At 40.0% G+C, this 18,575-nt stretch overlaps 1 protein-coding gene across 6 annotated transcripts in view; it reads left to right on the top strand.

Annotated features, from left to right (window-relative positions):
• Positions 1-18,575, top strand: part of CDKL5 (cyclin dependent kinase like 5) — a 66,849-nt gene that overhangs the window by 10,124 nt on the left and 38,150 nt on the right. For all 6 annotated transcript variants that reach the window (XM_083439404.1, XM_083439402.1, XM_083439403.1 and 3 more), the window contains exons 2-5: positions 4,679-4,895; positions 7,300-7,334; positions 14,725-14,770; positions 18,285-18,421. In XM_083439404.1, coding sequence (XP_083295530.1) covers positions 4,832-4,895; positions 7,300-7,334; positions 14,725-14,770; positions 18,285-18,421 — 282 coding nt within the window. In that variant the 5' untranslated portion in view covers positions 4,679-4,831. The remainder of the gene's footprint in view (positions 1-4,678; positions 4,896-7,299; positions 7,335-14,724; positions 14,771-18,284; positions 18,422-18,575) is intronic.

The raw sequence follows: 18,575 nt of genomic DNA, 5'->3' as shown, positions 1-18,575 counted from the left end.
CCACACTCAATCCATTATTTGAAAAATAAGACTTTAAAACTGTCTTGCCCAAAAATGGCAACTAAACATTCCGTTTTGGCAACTGTAACCTGGTTTAAGGAGCCATTTAGCACTTAGCTTATATATCTGAATTTCTAACACTGCCAAGGACACCTTGTAAGATGGTGCAGATGGTAAAATGTTGCTGCCATGTGATTCCAGGCCTTTGCTTGCAGATACAGCTTGATGCCAGTAGCAAATTGCAAATGAGGTCTAGTAAAGTTTATGATTAGACTAGGGCTGTGCCAAACTAAAACCTGTTCTCCAGTTTCTTGATGTTTTGTTAGCCTGTAAGAGCCTTCTGTTTTTCTGCCTCATTTGTGGGGTACGGTACGTAGAATGTTATAATTTTGGTTGGTGCAGGGCTGTAAGACGCTCTCCTCTCAATTGGTTAATATTCATTCATATAAGGAGCTTGATTATTTGTGTTGACAGTCCCGTAAAACCAGTTTATAATTTGCTTGTAAAAGAAATAGTCTGGATGCAGAGTTGGAGAGTATACATTCAACAATGTTGAATAGATTCACATTCTCTAATGCATGCCAGTTTGTGTTCAGCTGTGTTGCATTACTAAAAATAAATGTACCCTCTCTGGATTGAGCATTCTGGAGGAGGGATAAAGAAAATGAATTATCTGTCTTGTTAATGTACTAAACATTTGCATTTTAAGTACCGTATTTTTCGTCCCATAGGACGCTCCGTCCCATAGGACGCACCTACTTTTTTGGGGGGGAAATAAAGGAAAAAATTTTTTCCCTTTATTTCCCCCCCAAAACCAGGTCGGGGAACAGTGGGATGGCGGCGCTGCGCCTCCCCGCTGTCCCCCGACCTTGTGGGGCTGGCCGATGTCTGCCTGGTGCCAGGGCGCTCTGCTGCAGGGCGCCCCATGCGCCGGGCGGCAGGCTGCCGCCCGCAAGCCTTTCGCGCCGGGGGGAGTTCTCCCCCGGTGCGCAAGGCTTGCTGACACTTGCGCGAAGCACGGGGCGTCCTCCAAAGGGCGCCCCGTGTTCCGCGCTGCAGGCTGCCGCCCGCAAGCCTCGCGCGCCGGGGGGGAGTTCTCCCCCGGTGCGCGAGGCTTGCCGGCACTTGCGCGAAGCACGGGGCGTCCTCCGAAGGGCGCCCCGTGTTCCGCGCTGCAGGCTGCCGCCCGCAAGCCTCGCACGCCGGGGGGGAGTTCTCCCCCGGTGCGCGAGGCTTGCCGGCACTTGCGCGAAGCACGGGGCGTCCTCCGAAGGGCGCCCCGTGTTCCGCGCTGCAGGCTGCCGCCCGCAAGCCTCGCGCGCCGGGGGGGAGTTCTCCCCCGGTGCGCGAGGCTTGCCGGCACTTGCGCGAAGCACGGGGCGTCCTCCGAAGGGCGCCCCGTGTTCCGCGCTGCAGGCTGCCGCCCGCAAGCCTCGCGCGCCGGGGGGGAGTTCTCCCCCGGTGCGCGAGGCTTGCCGGCACTTGCGCGAAGCACGGGGAGTCCTCCGAAGGGCGCCCCGTGTCCCGCGCTGCAGGCTGCCGCCCGCAAGCCTTGCGCGCCCAGGGGAACTCCCCCCAGGTGCGCAAGGCTTGCGGATAGCTTCCTGGAGCCTGGAGAGCAAGAGGTGTCGGTGCGCACCGACGCCTCTCACTCTCCAGGCTTCCGCGAAAGCCTGCATTCGCCCCATAGGACGCACACACATTTCCCCTTCATTTTTGGAGGGGAAAAAGTGCGTCCTATAGGGCGAAAAATACGGTAACTTCATAATGTGTATTCCCTTCTGGTTTGAACCATAAAATGGCTTAGTAGAAATTACATGAAACAAGCTATACCTAGAGTTGATCAGGTGCTTGGGTAGGGGCCTATGCAGGTTAGAAATAACCATGACTAATATGGATAGAGTTGTAATTGTGAACTATGACTAGGAGCAGGAGGCATGAAGAGAGTTGTCTGACAGGAGGGAGTAAGTAACACTGGGGCCCATTCCCAGTCCAGATCAAGGGAACACCAATGTCTGTATAAGATTTGCTTCATCTTTTTGGATACAGAATTTTGTCAAACAGATCCCCATCTGCCATAAAATTCAGTGCAATTTTAAAGTCTCCCTCAAAAAAAGTCTTTTATCTTGATTAGCCTGGGATGATCAGTCTTTTTCACAGCCTCTAGTTCAGTTTCATCAGCATATTGAAGAAACTGCATTCTATAAACTCAACAACCTACAGCAATTTCATGTAGACATTTTTTTAAAAAAAGAACAGTTGTCTGCTGCTCTGATCTTCCCCGCCCCAGCTAGGATTGCTCTGTTAGTATGTTTTTATCTACCTTTGTTAATTGAACTTCCTGTTGATTATAATACAGTAAAAGGATTGGAGACAAACTAATCCCTGAACACAGGACAACTCTCAGGGGAAGAAGCAATAGTCAGCAACATTGTTGCATATATACTGACTGCCAAATATAACCAGAGTTCTAGCTTTACTGTATTAAGATAAGCACAACTTTGCAGGTTATAGTTTTCACCGTCCAAAAACAAACAAACAAACAAAAAGCCCCACCCCTTTTCTGAAAAGTGGGAATAATCTTAGACCTTAAGAAGAACATGTTAAAAACACAGCTGTTCTGGGATCTTTTTAATGCTTGTTCCTCGCCTTCTTTTTAAAAGCTGCTTTGTCATTTTCATAATACGTAAACATAATCAAAAAGAAAAACTCCTTTCTACCCACCTCTCAAGCCCCAGTCCCATTCAAATACACACAGATAATTCTCCTTCGAATAAAAGTATATTTCCATATGTCCCCAAAGGTTGCTGGTAGTCCATAGCTATGTTCTTTTGTAGTTGCTTAGTAAATAAAGCTGAACCATGTTTATAAAATTTGTCTGATCGTGTGTCATTCCTTTGGTCTTCAGCTTTGTAAGTCAGTTTTTCCATTAATATCAACTCCTATACCTGCTTAAACACATTTAAAACAAATCAGCATTTAGAGTTCTCCAGTATCAAACAGTTGTAAGGTCTTCTTCCATCGTAAGGTAAGTTACAAGGTCCTTCTGAATGAGATCCACGATGTCTGTAGAGTAGATGAAACAAAGAGAAATCCTGTTGTCTATATCACTCATTTGAGCCATGATCAATTCAGTTTCCCAATAAACCTTATCATGACTACCACATATGAATAAAACACCCAAGCTGCAACTGTTTTTCCAGCATTGTGACAGGATGCTTTTGTTAAATTTATTAAGCAGGGAGGGTTGTTTTTTTAAGAAAAACAAATCCCAGATCAGCTAGGTTTTGATTTTTAAAAAAATAGGAAACATGAGTGGTTTCAGCACAATAATTGAGCTTAAAAACAAGTGAAGTAATTTACCTTGAAGCATTAGTAAAGTGCTATTTTACTTTTAAGTAATATTAAGCAATCCTGCGAGGCCAGTGTACGATTCTATACCATATTGATATTGCAGCATTTCTTTTAAAAAATGAAACGTTTGTTCATTGTATCTCACTCCATATAAGTTACCAAAAAAATTATAAACCACTTACTGCATTATGTTGGTAACTGCTGATTTTGGTTGTATCTGATAGGATTGTAAATAAATGTGCATAAGTTACACATTACCTTTATTTGGGTGCACTAAAAATAGTAATGCAGCTTTGTTTTTAGGGGGTTGCAAGGCCCAACAGATTGGTTCATTGATCTATACGCATATGCTTATTTAATTATTTAGATTCAGTCCTACCCTCAAGTCTTGTTTCACATGAGCTTCTCTGTTTCCATGGCAGATATGTAAAGATAATTTGTTCCTCAGTCAATTTGGTTGATTTCTTCCTTTGTGTAAAGCTTTACTTTAGCTTTGATTCTGTTAAAAAGTGCCCCGCTCCCCATTCTGCACTTAAAGAGCTCATATTGTATGATTTTATTGTTTTACTTTTTAAATTAAAACCATGGTATTGGTCCAGTTGCATAAAATGTTTTATTGGAATGATGCTACATCTTATAGTTTTTTTAAACTTAATTTAACTTAATAATAACACTTACCTTTATGTATTCTCAAACTTTAAAAATACAGTCAAACTTTTTCATGGTTTCTTTAAAACTATGAATTAATATTAAAACATTTTGGGATACTCCTAGCCACCTCCTAGGGGTAGCATGCCTTGCATATACTATGTAACCTCAGGTGTCCTCTTTTCCAAAGCAACTTTACAGTCTGCCTTCAAATAGAGGTAGAATTTTAGGCGCCTCCAACTGATGCATAACTGCCGATGTGTGGGTCCTTTTGGACCCAGAAGAGGGCAGAATGGGGCGTGGGTGGTATGGGTAGCCAGGAATGGAACCCCCATGTGAAATAGTTACTGCCTGTACAGGATGCCTAATGATGCACTTGAGGCATAAGCATCACAACAACATCTGTACACCCAGGCCTTTGTGCACTTCTGCAGGAACTCTCTAGCTCTTAACAACTTGAACGATCAAAGGACAGCATGCTGTGCTTCTGTTTTAACCACAATGTAAAACTGGGCTGAAGCTTCTTGAATTATTTTTCTGTAAAAAGTGTGTGTCTCTTTTGATGGGGTTTGAGTCATAACTTCTGGAGTGCAAATAATTGCCGATATAGTGAATCTGCCATTGATTGTTTTGTGAAACAGTGTTAGCTGATGCCACTTATTTTATTTCTGCACAGGAATCTCCCACAAAATTAAATACATGACTGTAAGAAAGAAGAAATCTATATTGATAGACTGTACTATCAAAAACCTTCTCTTCAGTCTGCAAAGCCTTCAGCTTTTCTCTATGCCATGTTGTGTGACTGTTGTCCCATGAGGAATTTGTCTTCATGAAGATTCCTAATATTGGTAATGTGATGAATAAATTTGAGATCCTTGGGGTTGTTGGTGAAGGTAAGCACATGTTTTATTGTGTTTTTAATATTTTGTTGCGAGCCACCTAGAGTGCTTGGGGCAACCCAGTCAGATGGGTGGCATATAAATAATAATTTTGTTGTTGTTGTTGCATCCTTTTTCAGTTCATTTTGGGACTAAGTGCATGATGGTGCACAGACATAACTAGAGGGAGAATAAAAATAAGATGGTGTCTACAGGAATCTCTTTTGGACCTCCAAATATGGTTATAGTTAGGGACAAGCTTTTTTAATTTTTTTTTATTATTGCAAATCACTTTACAGAAAACATTAAAGATAAAGAAACAATTAGGACATACAAACAAACAAAATACCCCAATAACACTTCTAAACTTTAACTAATAACACAACATCTAACATCATGCACTCTTTTGACTTCCGAATCACCTCTTTGTGCTTTCAACGTATTCTTAATAGTTAGGGACAAGTTAATGCTTTTTTAGAGAGAGCTAATGATGGTATGAGGAAGCGACTGGTGCACAGATTATGCAGACTCCTAGGTATCTGCCAAAATAAATTTTAAAAAACACTACAAGCAACCTACAAAATCTTTTTTCTGGGGAAAAGGAGAATAATTGTCCGCTATGGGAAGCATTAACTATCATACAGCCTTCAATTTTCTCTCTCTCTCTCTAAAGGTATCTATTGCTAGCATATTCTCTTCTGACAGTCAATGTTCTGTTACAACATTAGTGTGATAAGACCCTAAACAGCTTGGGATCAGGTAGCCTTAGGTAGTCTCATCTTGGTCCTTGGGATCTCTGCAGGAAGTCCTTTTGTCCATATCACTATACCATAGATCCAGGAATGCTGTGGAGGGGCTTCCATGGAGGTGGTAACTATCATTTGGAATTATCTCCCCACTGAGATTAGACAGGCACTGATGCTGGCCTACAATTAAAACTATTTCTATTTAGTCCTGACCACTACTGCTATTTCTGGATGTCCCTCATTTACTGCGATTGATTTTTTTTAAAATAGAAAAATTGATTGTGTGTGTTGAATCTTTATTGTCATTTTTATGGCTGTATAAAGAGCTTTGGTATATATTTTAGAAATAAAAAGTGGTGTGTACACACACACACACACACACACACACCTACATACATACCATAATATATATATTCTAATAGCTAATAGTGTTTCTTTATTTCCCAGCTCTAAATCTTGGTGTATGAAGCAGGGAGGGAATTCCCCTGCTTCTCTGAATCCTAGAAAAGGATGGGGCCTCTCCTTAATTATAATCACTCAAAACAAGCTGTCTCACTGTTTTATACATTTTCATGGAAGCTCAGGAAGAACCCGTCTGCTCTATCAAGCTTGCAAAGTATGCAGTGCTTGCCTAATGTCCAGAAACCCTCAGGAGACAAGGCTGTTCCTTTTCCTTTTGCAAAGAGAATGTTGTTGCCAAGTGCATTATTTTCCTGGCTGCAGTTTTGATCCCTAGCATTAACATGCATTTCTTTCTTGTGTATCAGTGTGTGCAAAGCACATATCAGTAGTGAATAAACTGATTCAAATTTCTAGATGCTTGCTTCGCCAAACCTTTTTTAGGCATTACAAATATAAGCCATATACAGCCAAATATACCAATAAACAGCCATGAAAAAATATGTAATAACGAGGATTTTCATTGGAGTTTCTTCCTGCTAACTAGTGCCATTCACCACTCTGAGAGATACCATTAATAAAAACTCAGCCACCCTTGCAGTTACTTCCGGGTTAACGTCAGACAGATAGAATCTGATATTTTCATTGTGCTGTGATGTTAGACTACCCAAGAAAGGGGACAGCACACGTTTGAGTTGCTGGTTGTACAATGGACAGCAGAAAAGGATATGTTCTACTGAGTCTGGCAGATTGATTTCTGGATGCAGACTCATCTACTTAATAACGTAGAATCTTGGTACTAATTTCTGAAATGCTTTTAGACACTTTTAATGTAAAGGAAAGTATATATTATTGTCGGACAGCCTAAGCTTCCCTGCGTAAGCTTTGCTGGTCCAACGTTTGCTCATTACTCCTTAAAAATAAAGCTGATGATATAACAGCATTTCTATCACCTCTGTATTTTTATGCTGCAGACATTCAAAAGTACATTTGTGTGCATGTGTTTATTCCTTTATAGAGTTCTGCTTTCTATTGAAAGATACAAGCATCCATGGTTTCAAACTATGTAAAAGAATCAAAGAATTTGAAAACTTACTAGCCAATTTTCAGTGTATTCAGAGTTGCCTCATATTACTAAATGTTACAGCATTTGGTCTAAATAATGAGGAGGGGTGTGTGGGTATATTTTAATTGTGTATGCTTGTATATATAACAATTCCTGCCTTCTGGTGGCTAACCTCTTTTCCCCCTCTTTTTTTAAAATGGTGGTCTAGGAGCCTATGGAGTTGTTCTTAAGTGCAGGCACAAGGTAAGAAAAATACTTTTAAGCTGTGTAATTCAAGTTTCCATGATGAAATTGTATAGATGAAATTTAGAGTAAATTGCTACCATACGCAGAGCTGATTTGGCATCCCTTCTTCCCTCCCTTCTTCCCTCTCTTCCTAGTTTGAGGCAACCCATTGTCTACTGTTTTGTCTGAACCAAACTAATATTTGATTCTGGTTTGCAGAGCAAGCACAAATCATAAACTAGGGCTTGTCTCAGTAGAGGGAAGGGTTTTGCTGTGAGGTAAAGGCAGAAGGGAGTTCCTTTAAGACTTGTTTATATTTGTGTGAAGGTATCCCTTCCTTCAGGGACTTGCTGGGCGGAACACTTTTCCACTCTTTCCCCACATGCAGTCCAAGCCCTTTCACAGAGGACTCATTGCTAAGGGGACTCATTGATTGAATCCCACCTGTTGTTTTGATTTGTGTTGGACCAAATCCTATGTCCTCCAGAGGATTTTACAGTAAGCTCCTTGTGGTAGCTAAGTTTCAGAGGGAACATTACGGAAAAGGGGGAACCATGTTTTTAAAAAAGAAAGCTGTGTTTTATAAAGTTTCTGATTCATGATAAGGAACCATTTTTTTTTTTAAAGTAAGAAGTTCCACTTTGTTATGCAAGTCATCACTAGTACTTAAAGGAGCATTTTCTTTTAATTGTGCACAAGCTATGTGTACAATTCTGAACCTTGTGTTCATTTTTTTGCTTGCCTTCTTTCAAAAGTATGGGTGAAATAGGCATGTATATCTAACCTCATAATAGGGGGGATAGAAACATAAGCCTTTTGATGTTCAATCACAATCTCACTGTCTGTAGTCTGGATTGCACAGACAAATTTTTCATGTCTTCCACCTGCTTAGCATTTAAGTTACTCAGCAGAAGACTGCTGAGTTGCCTGCAGTTCCATGAAAAATGACATCTCTGATTTAAAAAACTGCTCAAACCAGTCAGGCTTAAAAGCCACTACATATCTTATGTTAAACAAGATGAAAAGACCTAGTCCAAAAGCTAGCTCCTGTGAAGTTACTGAGAACATAAAATAATCGCATGCAGTGAATGTATTGAAGAGCACTGATTCTCAACATTTATATCCAGATCCTCTGCTTATTTATTTTGGAAAGAAATATCACTGGTTTTAAATCCCAGTGTAATATTTTCTAAGCAAGTGTGCCTAGGATTGCAGCATACAGGTGTGTGAAAATGTTTCCACAAACACAACTGGTGTTGCATGTAATACCGGAGGTGCTGCTTTCAGTAAATGTAGTTCAGTATACGTGAATGAAGCTTTAATCTGAAGCTCTGAGAACAATATGAAATACTGTGATTAGCACATATCTGCATCTAATCAGCATTAGTGTTTACTCTAGCATTTTGTTCTTTCATATGAAAGAACCTTATCCATTTTCTGCTTCTGAATGAAGGTAATGTAAAAGAGTGCAAATACTGGAAAGATAAAATGTTAAGTTTCCAGTAAAATAGGCCAAGAAAGATTTGAAAAGCAAATCACTTATAATATGAAAGCTAGGGATAAAACAGTATTGAAGTACACGACAGATGAAAATATGACCAGATAGCCACTAAAGACTGTAAGAAGATAAAGATATAAATTAATCTGTCGTAGAAAATAGGATAATTGTTCAGAAATGTAGTGCATTCATTTGTAACTTTAATTATTTATTTTAAACTTAAATTATTTTGCTGACTTCACTGAGCTGAGACAGCCCATCAAAACTTTTTGAGGTGTTTATATTGAAATTATTGTGTAATAGAAATGGCAAAAGATGAAGATTTAGAAATAATTTAAAACTAAATAGAAAGCCACTCAACCAAGTGTTGTAATTAAATGTAAAACAGAACAGTAGACACAAAGAAAAAGTATTTTTGCACACAGTGCATAATCTTTTTACACCTTTGTTGTGTTATTCCCTCACCTCAACTGTGCTCCCCTTTTTTCTAAACTAGAAAGTTTAGAACCTTTCATTACAGGGGAATTTTTTGGCCCATTGAGCCTTGTTTGCCCTGTTCTGCACCTATTTGAGCTCTACAATATCTTGAAGTCAAATCATTAATCTTTGAACTCAAATATGAGTATGTTGGGCTTAAAATCCTGGAGAGATGTTTTGACTGACTAGCCTCAGTCAATAGCAGGAAGCCTGGATTTTGAGTTAATGGAAGTTTACACGCAATCTTCAGAGGCAGCCCTACATTCAATACATTATAGTAGTCAATCCTCGGTATTGCCAAAGCTTGGATAACTGAGACCAGGCTCTCTGCCTAATGTGAGACCATAACTTGTTCAGTGTCTAAAATGATTGAAGGTGCTCCTTGCCACAGAGACAAGTGGCCTCTCTTGGCAGTGTTGAGTCCAGCATCGGACTCGCAAACTACAAATGCAATCCTTTACAGACAGTGCAACCACATTCAGAACAGGTTGAACACCATCTGTCAGAATAAAGAAACTACCAGCCCATTTTATCATGAATGAGCTGCAGTTTATTGGCCTTCATCCAGCCTCCTTCTGAGTCCAGGCACCAATTCAGCACTTCCGTTGCCTCGTTTGAATGTGAGGGAACTGGGTGTTGGTACTGCCCTTTTAAATTTTATCCCTGTGAGATTTTGTGTGATTGGTAGTGAATAAATTGTAAGGTGGTTGGAAGAAGATAAGAATATTCACTGGGTGTTTTTGGTGTGGGTTGTGTTTTTTTTTAGGAGGGGAAGAGAAGTGTGTATGTGACAATTTTACTTTTTATTGAGTCCAGTTGAGAATGTTTTATTTAATATGATGAAGAAACTGAAAAATATCTCAAGGATGTTATCTAGTCACTTTGCTAGATAGGGGTTGTTGTGTTCTTGGCCTTCTGTTTTATAGAAGACATAATCCTTTTCTCCCAAACCGCTTGGGATTTTTGACTCTGGGAAAGACTTTGCGTTGAAGTGCTTCTTGAGATGCTCAAGGACATTTGGAGCTGGCTTGTATATAGTGCTAAGTGTGCAAGCTAGAATGAGCTGTAGTGAAGGCTTGAACTCATGAGCTCCCTTCTCCTCCAGAAGAAGAATTTATGCCACGTTTCATTTCAAATTCCATAAATCTTGACTGCTTTCGTATGAATTGAATATTTGTGGCTTCAAACAGGTTCACAATCCATCATTTGCAGTGGGCTTGTTTTAGTTGTAAGAGTTTGAACCATGGTCACAGAAGCATAGAATTGTAGAGTTGGAAGGGACACCAAGTCCAACTCCCTGCAGTGCAGGTATGCTGCTATTCTACTGTACATTATTGGTGAAAACTGAAAGTAGGCTAGGCAGAAATCTTTTGTCCTGCAATACAGGTGCTGAGGTGGATTTGGACTCTCACAGAGCACTATGCCATGAGACATGTATGATAAATAACTGATACCTTCTTGCTTCAGAAATATTCTTTCCATATGTGTGTGCAAATTTAGTCAACAATGAAACAATCAATTTAAACTCATATAATCAATCTTAATTGCAATCTTTTTGCAATCTGTGTTCATGTTATGCCAGGCCAAAGATACACTGGCAGAATGGCCAGTGTCCCCCGTGTCTGGTAGTGGGGAAACGCACAACCAGAAAATGGCCTATATACCCCTGGGATCTATGGAAAAGAATGCAGCTGCCCACTGATCACACAATACAGACAGAATGCAAGATAACACTTTATAAGGCCCACTGCCACAGTTAGCCCTGTACAGTGGTACCTCTGGATGCGAACGGGATCCGTTCCGGAGCCCCGTTCGCATCCAGAAGTGAACGCAACCCGCGTCCGCATGCATGCGCGTGCGTGGGTTGTGATTTGGCACTTCCGCGCATGCGCGTGACATTTTGAGCTTCTGTGCGGGCGGCGAAACCTGGAAGTAACGTGCTCTGTTACTTCCGGGTAGCTGCGGAGCACAACCTGAAAATATTCAATCCGAAGCTACTTCAACCCAAGGTATGACTGTATTGCTAGCATCTACCTTGAATACCCTTTATGCTACTCACAGCCACTGTTTTCAAGTAGAATACAGAGAGCTTACATAGCTCTCTAGGCAAGAGCCCTGGAGAGGTGCTTTCACAGCCCTCTGTGGAACAGGGTCAAGACCTACTGAAGGGGAAAAAAAAGATTTTTATCAATCATCCATTGGGAGGGGTCCAGAATATACAGAACTCTTTCAGGAAGGGAGTCTGAGGAACCCAAGGCAAATGGTGGCAACAAGAGGCATAATTAACAATTGCTGGAATGCTACCTGGCAGGGCTGGCCTATCAGTCAAAATGAAGGAGGTGGCCCTGCTAGGTGGCATTCCTACAGACCTAGACACCCAGGCACACCTAGGTCAATTAGTACTATTGCATAAAATAATAGTCTGCCTCCCCCATGGGACAACCAGCCCTTTTGGCCCACCCCCTCTCTTGGCAACCCACATAACCAGCCCAGCCCTTCTCCACCAGGCTGGCTCATATACCCTGGCAGCAGTACCCACCTTTTTATGTTGAGATTCATAGCGACACCATTGACCCTTTGCTGAAGGGGCTTGCCTATCTTTCAGACAAGTCTAAACTTAATTCTCTCCTCTTAGGCAAAGATCATAAGACGACCTGACTGGTAGCCAGATTCTGTGCCCAGATTTGTAGGCACAGATCATCTTCTAGAATAAAATAGCTTACTAGGGAAATGCTGAAGTTGTCCTTTGGGGTGCCTCAGGGTTAATTTTTTATGGTAGCCCAAATCTCAGTTGTACAGGTGTATGTATATATCTCAGTTTTAACTCATGAGCTATTGCTGCAATCTGTTCCGATTGTACATTTTATCTTTATGTGAGCTGGTCTTTGACCGTAATAAATTATCTAGAGGACTGCCCCCTCTTCTCACAGTACAGGGTGCTTGATTGAGCATAGACAAGAGGGACGACTGCTTCTGAGCTCATCATGGTTCATGTTCACTCCACCCACTCAGAATCCTATCCCGAGGCCAGCTGAAGCTAAAACATATTAGAGAGGGTGTGGGGGAAGAACCCATGTGTACCAGTGCCTGCTGACAGAGAAACAATACATGGAATGTTCAAAGCCTTTATTGGGTTAGAATCAGTGTATTATGAATAGGAAATAACATTATCTGGAGCATTGCCAACTGGTCATCTCAGCAGTGGTCATCTCCTGTTCCTTGAACAAGGGCTCTATAGACAGTAGAGTAACAGGTGCAGTGTCTCTTACGGCACTATTGCTTAAATGATATGTCTGTTCAGGGTGTGGCCCTTGAGAGCTGCAATTTCTTGATTTTTTGGAAGCTGGGTGAATAGGGAAGCCTTTTAAAACACAGCTTGTTAAACAAAAAACTTTTTTTGTTAAATGATTCTTATATGCCACCATCTTCAACCTGGATAAACACAGGGAAGTTATGTGTGGGATGGGCCTGTCTTACACTTGAAGGATCACAAGATTAGCACTAGAAGTGACCAAAAGGCCAGAGTGTATGAATTCTGGTGTGTTGGGGGGGGGGGGGAGAGACCCTCCCTAGCCAAAACAGGATTATTGAAAAGTCAAGAGCTTGCTTACTAATTTACAATCTTCCATAGCTTACATCTTCACCAAGTGTAGAACCTGTCTTCCTGAAACTAATTAACATTTATGGCAAATATGGAATACTGCCATGATTATGTAAAGAGTAATTCACAAGCAGTGCCATCTGTAGATTGTTATGACTTTCTGGCTAGCTTCTGATAAAATAACTTCCTGTGCAGATCTTGTATTTCAGCTTTTGCAGGGAGTAGTTAGTTATTGGAATAGCATCAAGAATATATATTGTTAATTGTTTGGCTTTTACTCTATATGCTTTTGATTCTTTAGTAAGAAATTACCTGAATTCTCAGTGTTGGTACTGTGCAACCTGTTTAGCATGAATAGAAGCTCACAGCTTTTATACCATAGTCTGTGCAATTTAAAGAGAAGACTCACTATTCACCACTAGGTAATGAATATGGTAGAAAGTGGCAAAGTGATTCTGTTCAGTGTTAATATTTGTTGGATCATCTCTTTCGAGTGTTCTGGTAGAAAGGGATGTGGAGCCACTTTTGGCCAGAGAGATGGATCCTGTTGTGGTCAGCCTTCTACAAGCCAAAACTGACATCAAATCACCTGACATTATACAATGGTGGATCTGACTATGGCTTTGAGTCTTGTATTTGGCACCCACTTGAAACAGTGGAAACCTTTTGCTTGCAAAGGAACAAACAGGGAGCATACTCTAGGGTTCTGGATTGTTTTTTTTTATAGCCGTAGCTTTGCCTGTCCCTGATCGTGGCTGGGGGAGACAGCCTGGTGGGCCACAATAGGCCGACCTGGTGACTTTAATTTGGCCCAAGCACCAGAGGTTTCCTTACTTGTATTCTAGAAGAACCACACATACATAAAATAACCCCCCAAAGTGGCATCCTGCTTTATCCAAAGGATCTAGGATGGTATTTTGTTTTAGAAAAGTAATCCCAATTGAATAAGCTTCAAATGCTTGTGATGCTTATCTCATACTATGAACCTTTATTTAATTCTCAAGAGATTGATTTAATGTCAGGTTTCAATCTAAGAATAGTAATATATTAAGTGTATCCATATATTGCATTGCACCTGGTGATTACAAGTATTTTTCCTTCTAATTTCATTTTTATTTTACTTTGTTTCTTTGAAATTATGTTTACTGTTGTTTTAATTTCTGTGCCACATCTCCAAGGCTCCTGGTGGCTTACCAAAGAAAACAAAAACAAAAACCCAAACACCCTCCCATAACAACAGCAACCACCCATGGCATGGGTGTAAGTAGAGTTTTGGTCACATGAAAAGGCTTTCACACCTTCCTCCTCCTCCTGCAGCCCTGAAAATCCACTTCTGAGAGCTGGAGAGCCCTCATGTCATAACATGATATGGTGTGATGGCTGCAATCAGAGGAGGACTTGGTAAAAAGTCCGGAAGGAGTTCCTCCCCTTGCACTAGCTGAAAGGTGTTCCTGTATGCAACAGGCCCTTTGGATTCGAGCAAATATAAAACCTCATAAAAAATAGCATAATTTCTATTTAGTTGATCCAGAAAGACTAGCCAGCCAGACAAATGCCAAGTGAAAAAGCTGATCTTTACATTCTCCACTAAAAATCCAATACATTGGAAGAACTGCAGACCTCTGAGCGGGAATTTTTCTTGTAACCTTGGGGACGGCTATAAAAGCCCTGCTTTTAACTACATTTCTAGGCCTTCACAGATTTGGAACACAAAGTAGCACTAGATACTAACTGAAAGTAAACCATTATTGCAGAACCTTGATGTTTATTGGATGGTGGGATATTTGTGTGGTTTGACAAAGAGCTGATTTTGCTGCCTTTTTTATTTATAGGAAACACATGAAATTGTGGCCATTAAGAAGTTCAAAGACAGTGAAGGTATTTTTTCCACTTGCATATATCAATGCATTGGTGATGAAATTCAGCAGGCTTTGTGTCTTAAGATAAAAATCTGTCCCATTATATAATGCTTATTTTAGTGTCGTTTGTGTTAAGCATTGACTATTTCCGAGACTCACAATAGCTACTTAAAAGCTAACTCTTTTGTGTGGCAAAGGGGACCTAAGGAGATTTGTTCCAAAGCTTCTGCTGACACAATGCTAGATGTTTAGTGTTAAACCTGTATGCTTTCCACATTATGAACAGATTCTAACTTTTATTTTTGGTGCTTATGGCTCCCTTTAATTTATTCCAAGTAGTTAAAATTATTTTCAGGAAGGAAGGTTAAACTTTTTATGTTGCAGTCAATAATAATAATAATTTATTTATACCCCGCCCATCTGTCTGTATGTCATGTAGATCTTCAAACTTACTAAGAATGATATAACTGATGCAATTAGATCTTATAATTTTGAGAAACTTGCTTTCATATCCAATATAGAAATAAACTCTTGTCTTATTAATCTTCAGTTCTTGAATTTTTAACTAGAGAACATGGGACTCTTGATTTCGATAGGGCCGTTGATATGCTACTAGTTTATTTCATACAGATTCACAGTTTTTAACTGCTCTGTATAATTTATTTAAACTTGCTCTCTCATCTCAAAAGGCCTTTTTCATTATCAGTTTGTCATAGATGCTGACATAGTCTACTGTCGATGTCACACACAGTCCATCACAAACATAATTCAGGGGAAAGCAGCAGGCATATAATTGATCATCCCAGATTCACAGAATCGTGAATTAAAGTTGTGACTAGCTTACTATGTTCCCGATTTCTTTGTGTAAATATTCAGGAGCGAAATTCTCTTTTATCCTATGTGAGATATAATAATAATAATAATAATAATAATAATAATAATAATAATAATAATAAATTTATACCCAACCCATCTAGCTGGGTTTCCCCAGCCACTCTGGGCGGCTTCCAACAGAATATTAAAATACAATAATCTATTAAACATTAAAAGCTTCCCTAAACAGGTCTGCCTTCAGATGTCTTCTAAAAGTCTGGTAGTTGTTTTTCTCTTTGACACCTGGTGCGAGGGCATTCCTCTGCCTGGTTCCCTATAAGACTGGTGAAGTAAGGTACTTTTTTACCTCCTCCAAGTGCAATGCCCAAAACTATGGAGATGGACCACCTGAGACCCACACGCGGATGAGAAAGAATTGCTTTTAAGATTAGGAAAACACATCAATTTGCTTATAAGAAGTTGATAAAGGCCTGTACTTAGTGTAGGCACTTATACATCACCAAAAAAGAGGATATGCACCAACAAAGAAGAGGACTTAAATGGGGATAGAAGTTGCATGTGCAAATTTAGAAATAATCACTAGAATTCAAATTTCATTTAGATAAATCATTTAATTCCTATCCAGATCACCTGAAATAAGATTTTCAGTTTGCATCCCACCCATATTTCCCTTTCAAATCAGACCGTTACAAACTACCCAACTGATTTCCAATCAAAATGATCCTGTTCCATAATTTTACTATTAACGACCTACTTTCTTCAATTAGGCAGCTTTAAAGCACCATACTATTTTTGATGAATGGAAATTGAAACTTGGGCTGCCATCCTAAACACATTTAAAGCAATCTAAACCAGACACCTTGGAGTTTCAGCCAGAGCTATGTTGGGATAAGTCTTTCACCCTGGCTCAGCAGATGGAAGTTAAGGTGGTGTAAGCCCCCCAAAGGGGTGTTCAGAGGCTGTGAAAGGGTTGCCTTTTAGCTGGGTTCCCTGAACTAGTACCCCAGTGGAACTTAACCTGCAAAAAAGGGCAGTGTACGTCAAATTCTTCCCAAATGGAGTTTGGAATGGGGGTAAATTAACCTGGGGTAAGTTGTGCCAGCTTACTGAAGCTGAAATTGCTCTGTTACTCAGGTTGCTGGTGTGTTGTTGTTCTCTCCTGCTGCAGTGGGTGAGAGGCAGGGTACATATTTGATGGATATTCATCAGGCAACACCCCTCCTTCCTGGTACAGCATTTCTTTAACACATAAACTCGCCTGCTGACATTCCGCCTGTCAGGCAGTTGTTGAAAGTAGAACAGTAAGCAGTATTACTTGTTCTTACTCTCCACTTGAAAGCTCTCCTAGCTTTTCCTTTTCACTCAGACTGATTCTTCAGAGTCAGAAAGGCATGGGGCTCTTCACAGCGAGTGTTTAGGGCAAAACAAAATGTGATGTTAATTGCATGATTGTGGTTTGTTGGCAGTAAACAAACCACAGGTAAGCCATTGGGAAAGGTTTGGATGACCGAAAAACTTCAACCTATTTCAGAGCATGTTTCCTTGGAAGTACCGTATTTTTTGCACCGTAACACTCACTTTTTTCCTCCTAGAAAGTAAGGGGAAATGTCTGTACGTGTTATGGAGGGAATGCCTACAGGTGGCATGCCTACGGATTTTCCTCCTCTAAAAACTATGTACGTGTTATAGAGCGAAAAATACGGTAGTTTCCTCTGAGTTTCACCTGTCACAAGCATATTTAACAGTGTAGCTTAGGGCAAAATTCAGCAGTTACATATAATGATAGACTTCTCAATCACAGAGCATACTTGGGAGGGAGTGTTCTAGCAGAGAATGGTTGTTTAGCCCTTCATGCTGTCTGCTTTCCCATCCCCAAAAAGTTCTTCTTGCAACTAATTTTTATTTTATTAAATTAATTATTAATTATTAGTTTAAATAAACTAATTATTTTGTTAAATTTGTATACTGCCCTTCATGAAGATCTCAGGGTGGGTGGCAACATAAAAATACAAAATGGGGACACAAAATACATAATAAAACAAAACAAAGCAATAACCCTCTCCCCAACACATTTGGAAGGATATAGAGTTTTAATTAGCCAAAGGCCTGGTTAAAGAGGAATGTTGTCTTCTGGTGACTAAAAATGTATGATGGACCTAGCCGAGATGGACCTACATGGGGGTTTGTTCCATCTTGCCTGCCATTCCTGTTCCTCTAGTTTCAAACCCAGTTCTTGCTCCCACGTTATTTTAAGACCTTTTGTACCATTCAATAAACCACGGTACAGTACTGAAATTAATCTCTTAGTATTACCACTTGAGTGCTTCATAAAACCTTCAGACTCTGAAAGTTTATGTGTTGCCACGTCTCTAATACCTTTTGAATGGAAAAAGGAGAGTTCTCTACCTCCACAGTAGACTTGGCACTTGTATCTTTCTAGTTTTTCTTTAGTTTATCCTCCGAGATGCGAACATTGTCTATGTAAAAATCATAATACATTTCCTTAGCCATAGTATAATAATAGTTTTTAAGAATATGCTTTCATACTAACATTGATGGAGTACTTGTAATGTTATATGAATAGAGGATTGATAGTGGTAGACTTTCCTTGGTGTCAAAATTTTAATGAATCTCTTTCCATACAAGGAGGGTTTTTGTTTTGTTTTTTAGTTTTACCAACTTTCCTTTTTAACTTTTAGAAAATGAAGAGGTCAAAGAAACTACTTTACGAGAACTTAAAATGCTCCGTACTTTGAAACAGGAAAACATAGTCGAGCTGAAAGAAGCTTTCAGAAGAAGAGGAAAACTGTATTTGGTGTTTGAATATGTAGAAAAAGTAAGTTAAAAAAAAAAATAGTTCGGGTGTTCCTAAACCTGAAACTAAAAAAAGAAGTTATTTTTATCCATCAAAAATTGTTATAGTTTTTATTCTTGCAGAAATAATATTATGAACAGCTCCTACTTGCTTGATTACATTATTCCACAAAAGT

This window comes from Podarcis tiliguerta (assembly GCF_965153285.1).
Source record: "Podarcis tiliguerta genome assembly, chromosome: 4".
NCBI classification, from domain to species: Eukaryota; Metazoa; Chordata; class Lepidosauria; order Squamata; family Lacertidae; genus Podarcis; species Podarcis tiliguerta.
Note: the sequence above shows the minus strand (reverse complement) of the source record. Positions and strands in the feature narration are given on the sequence as shown.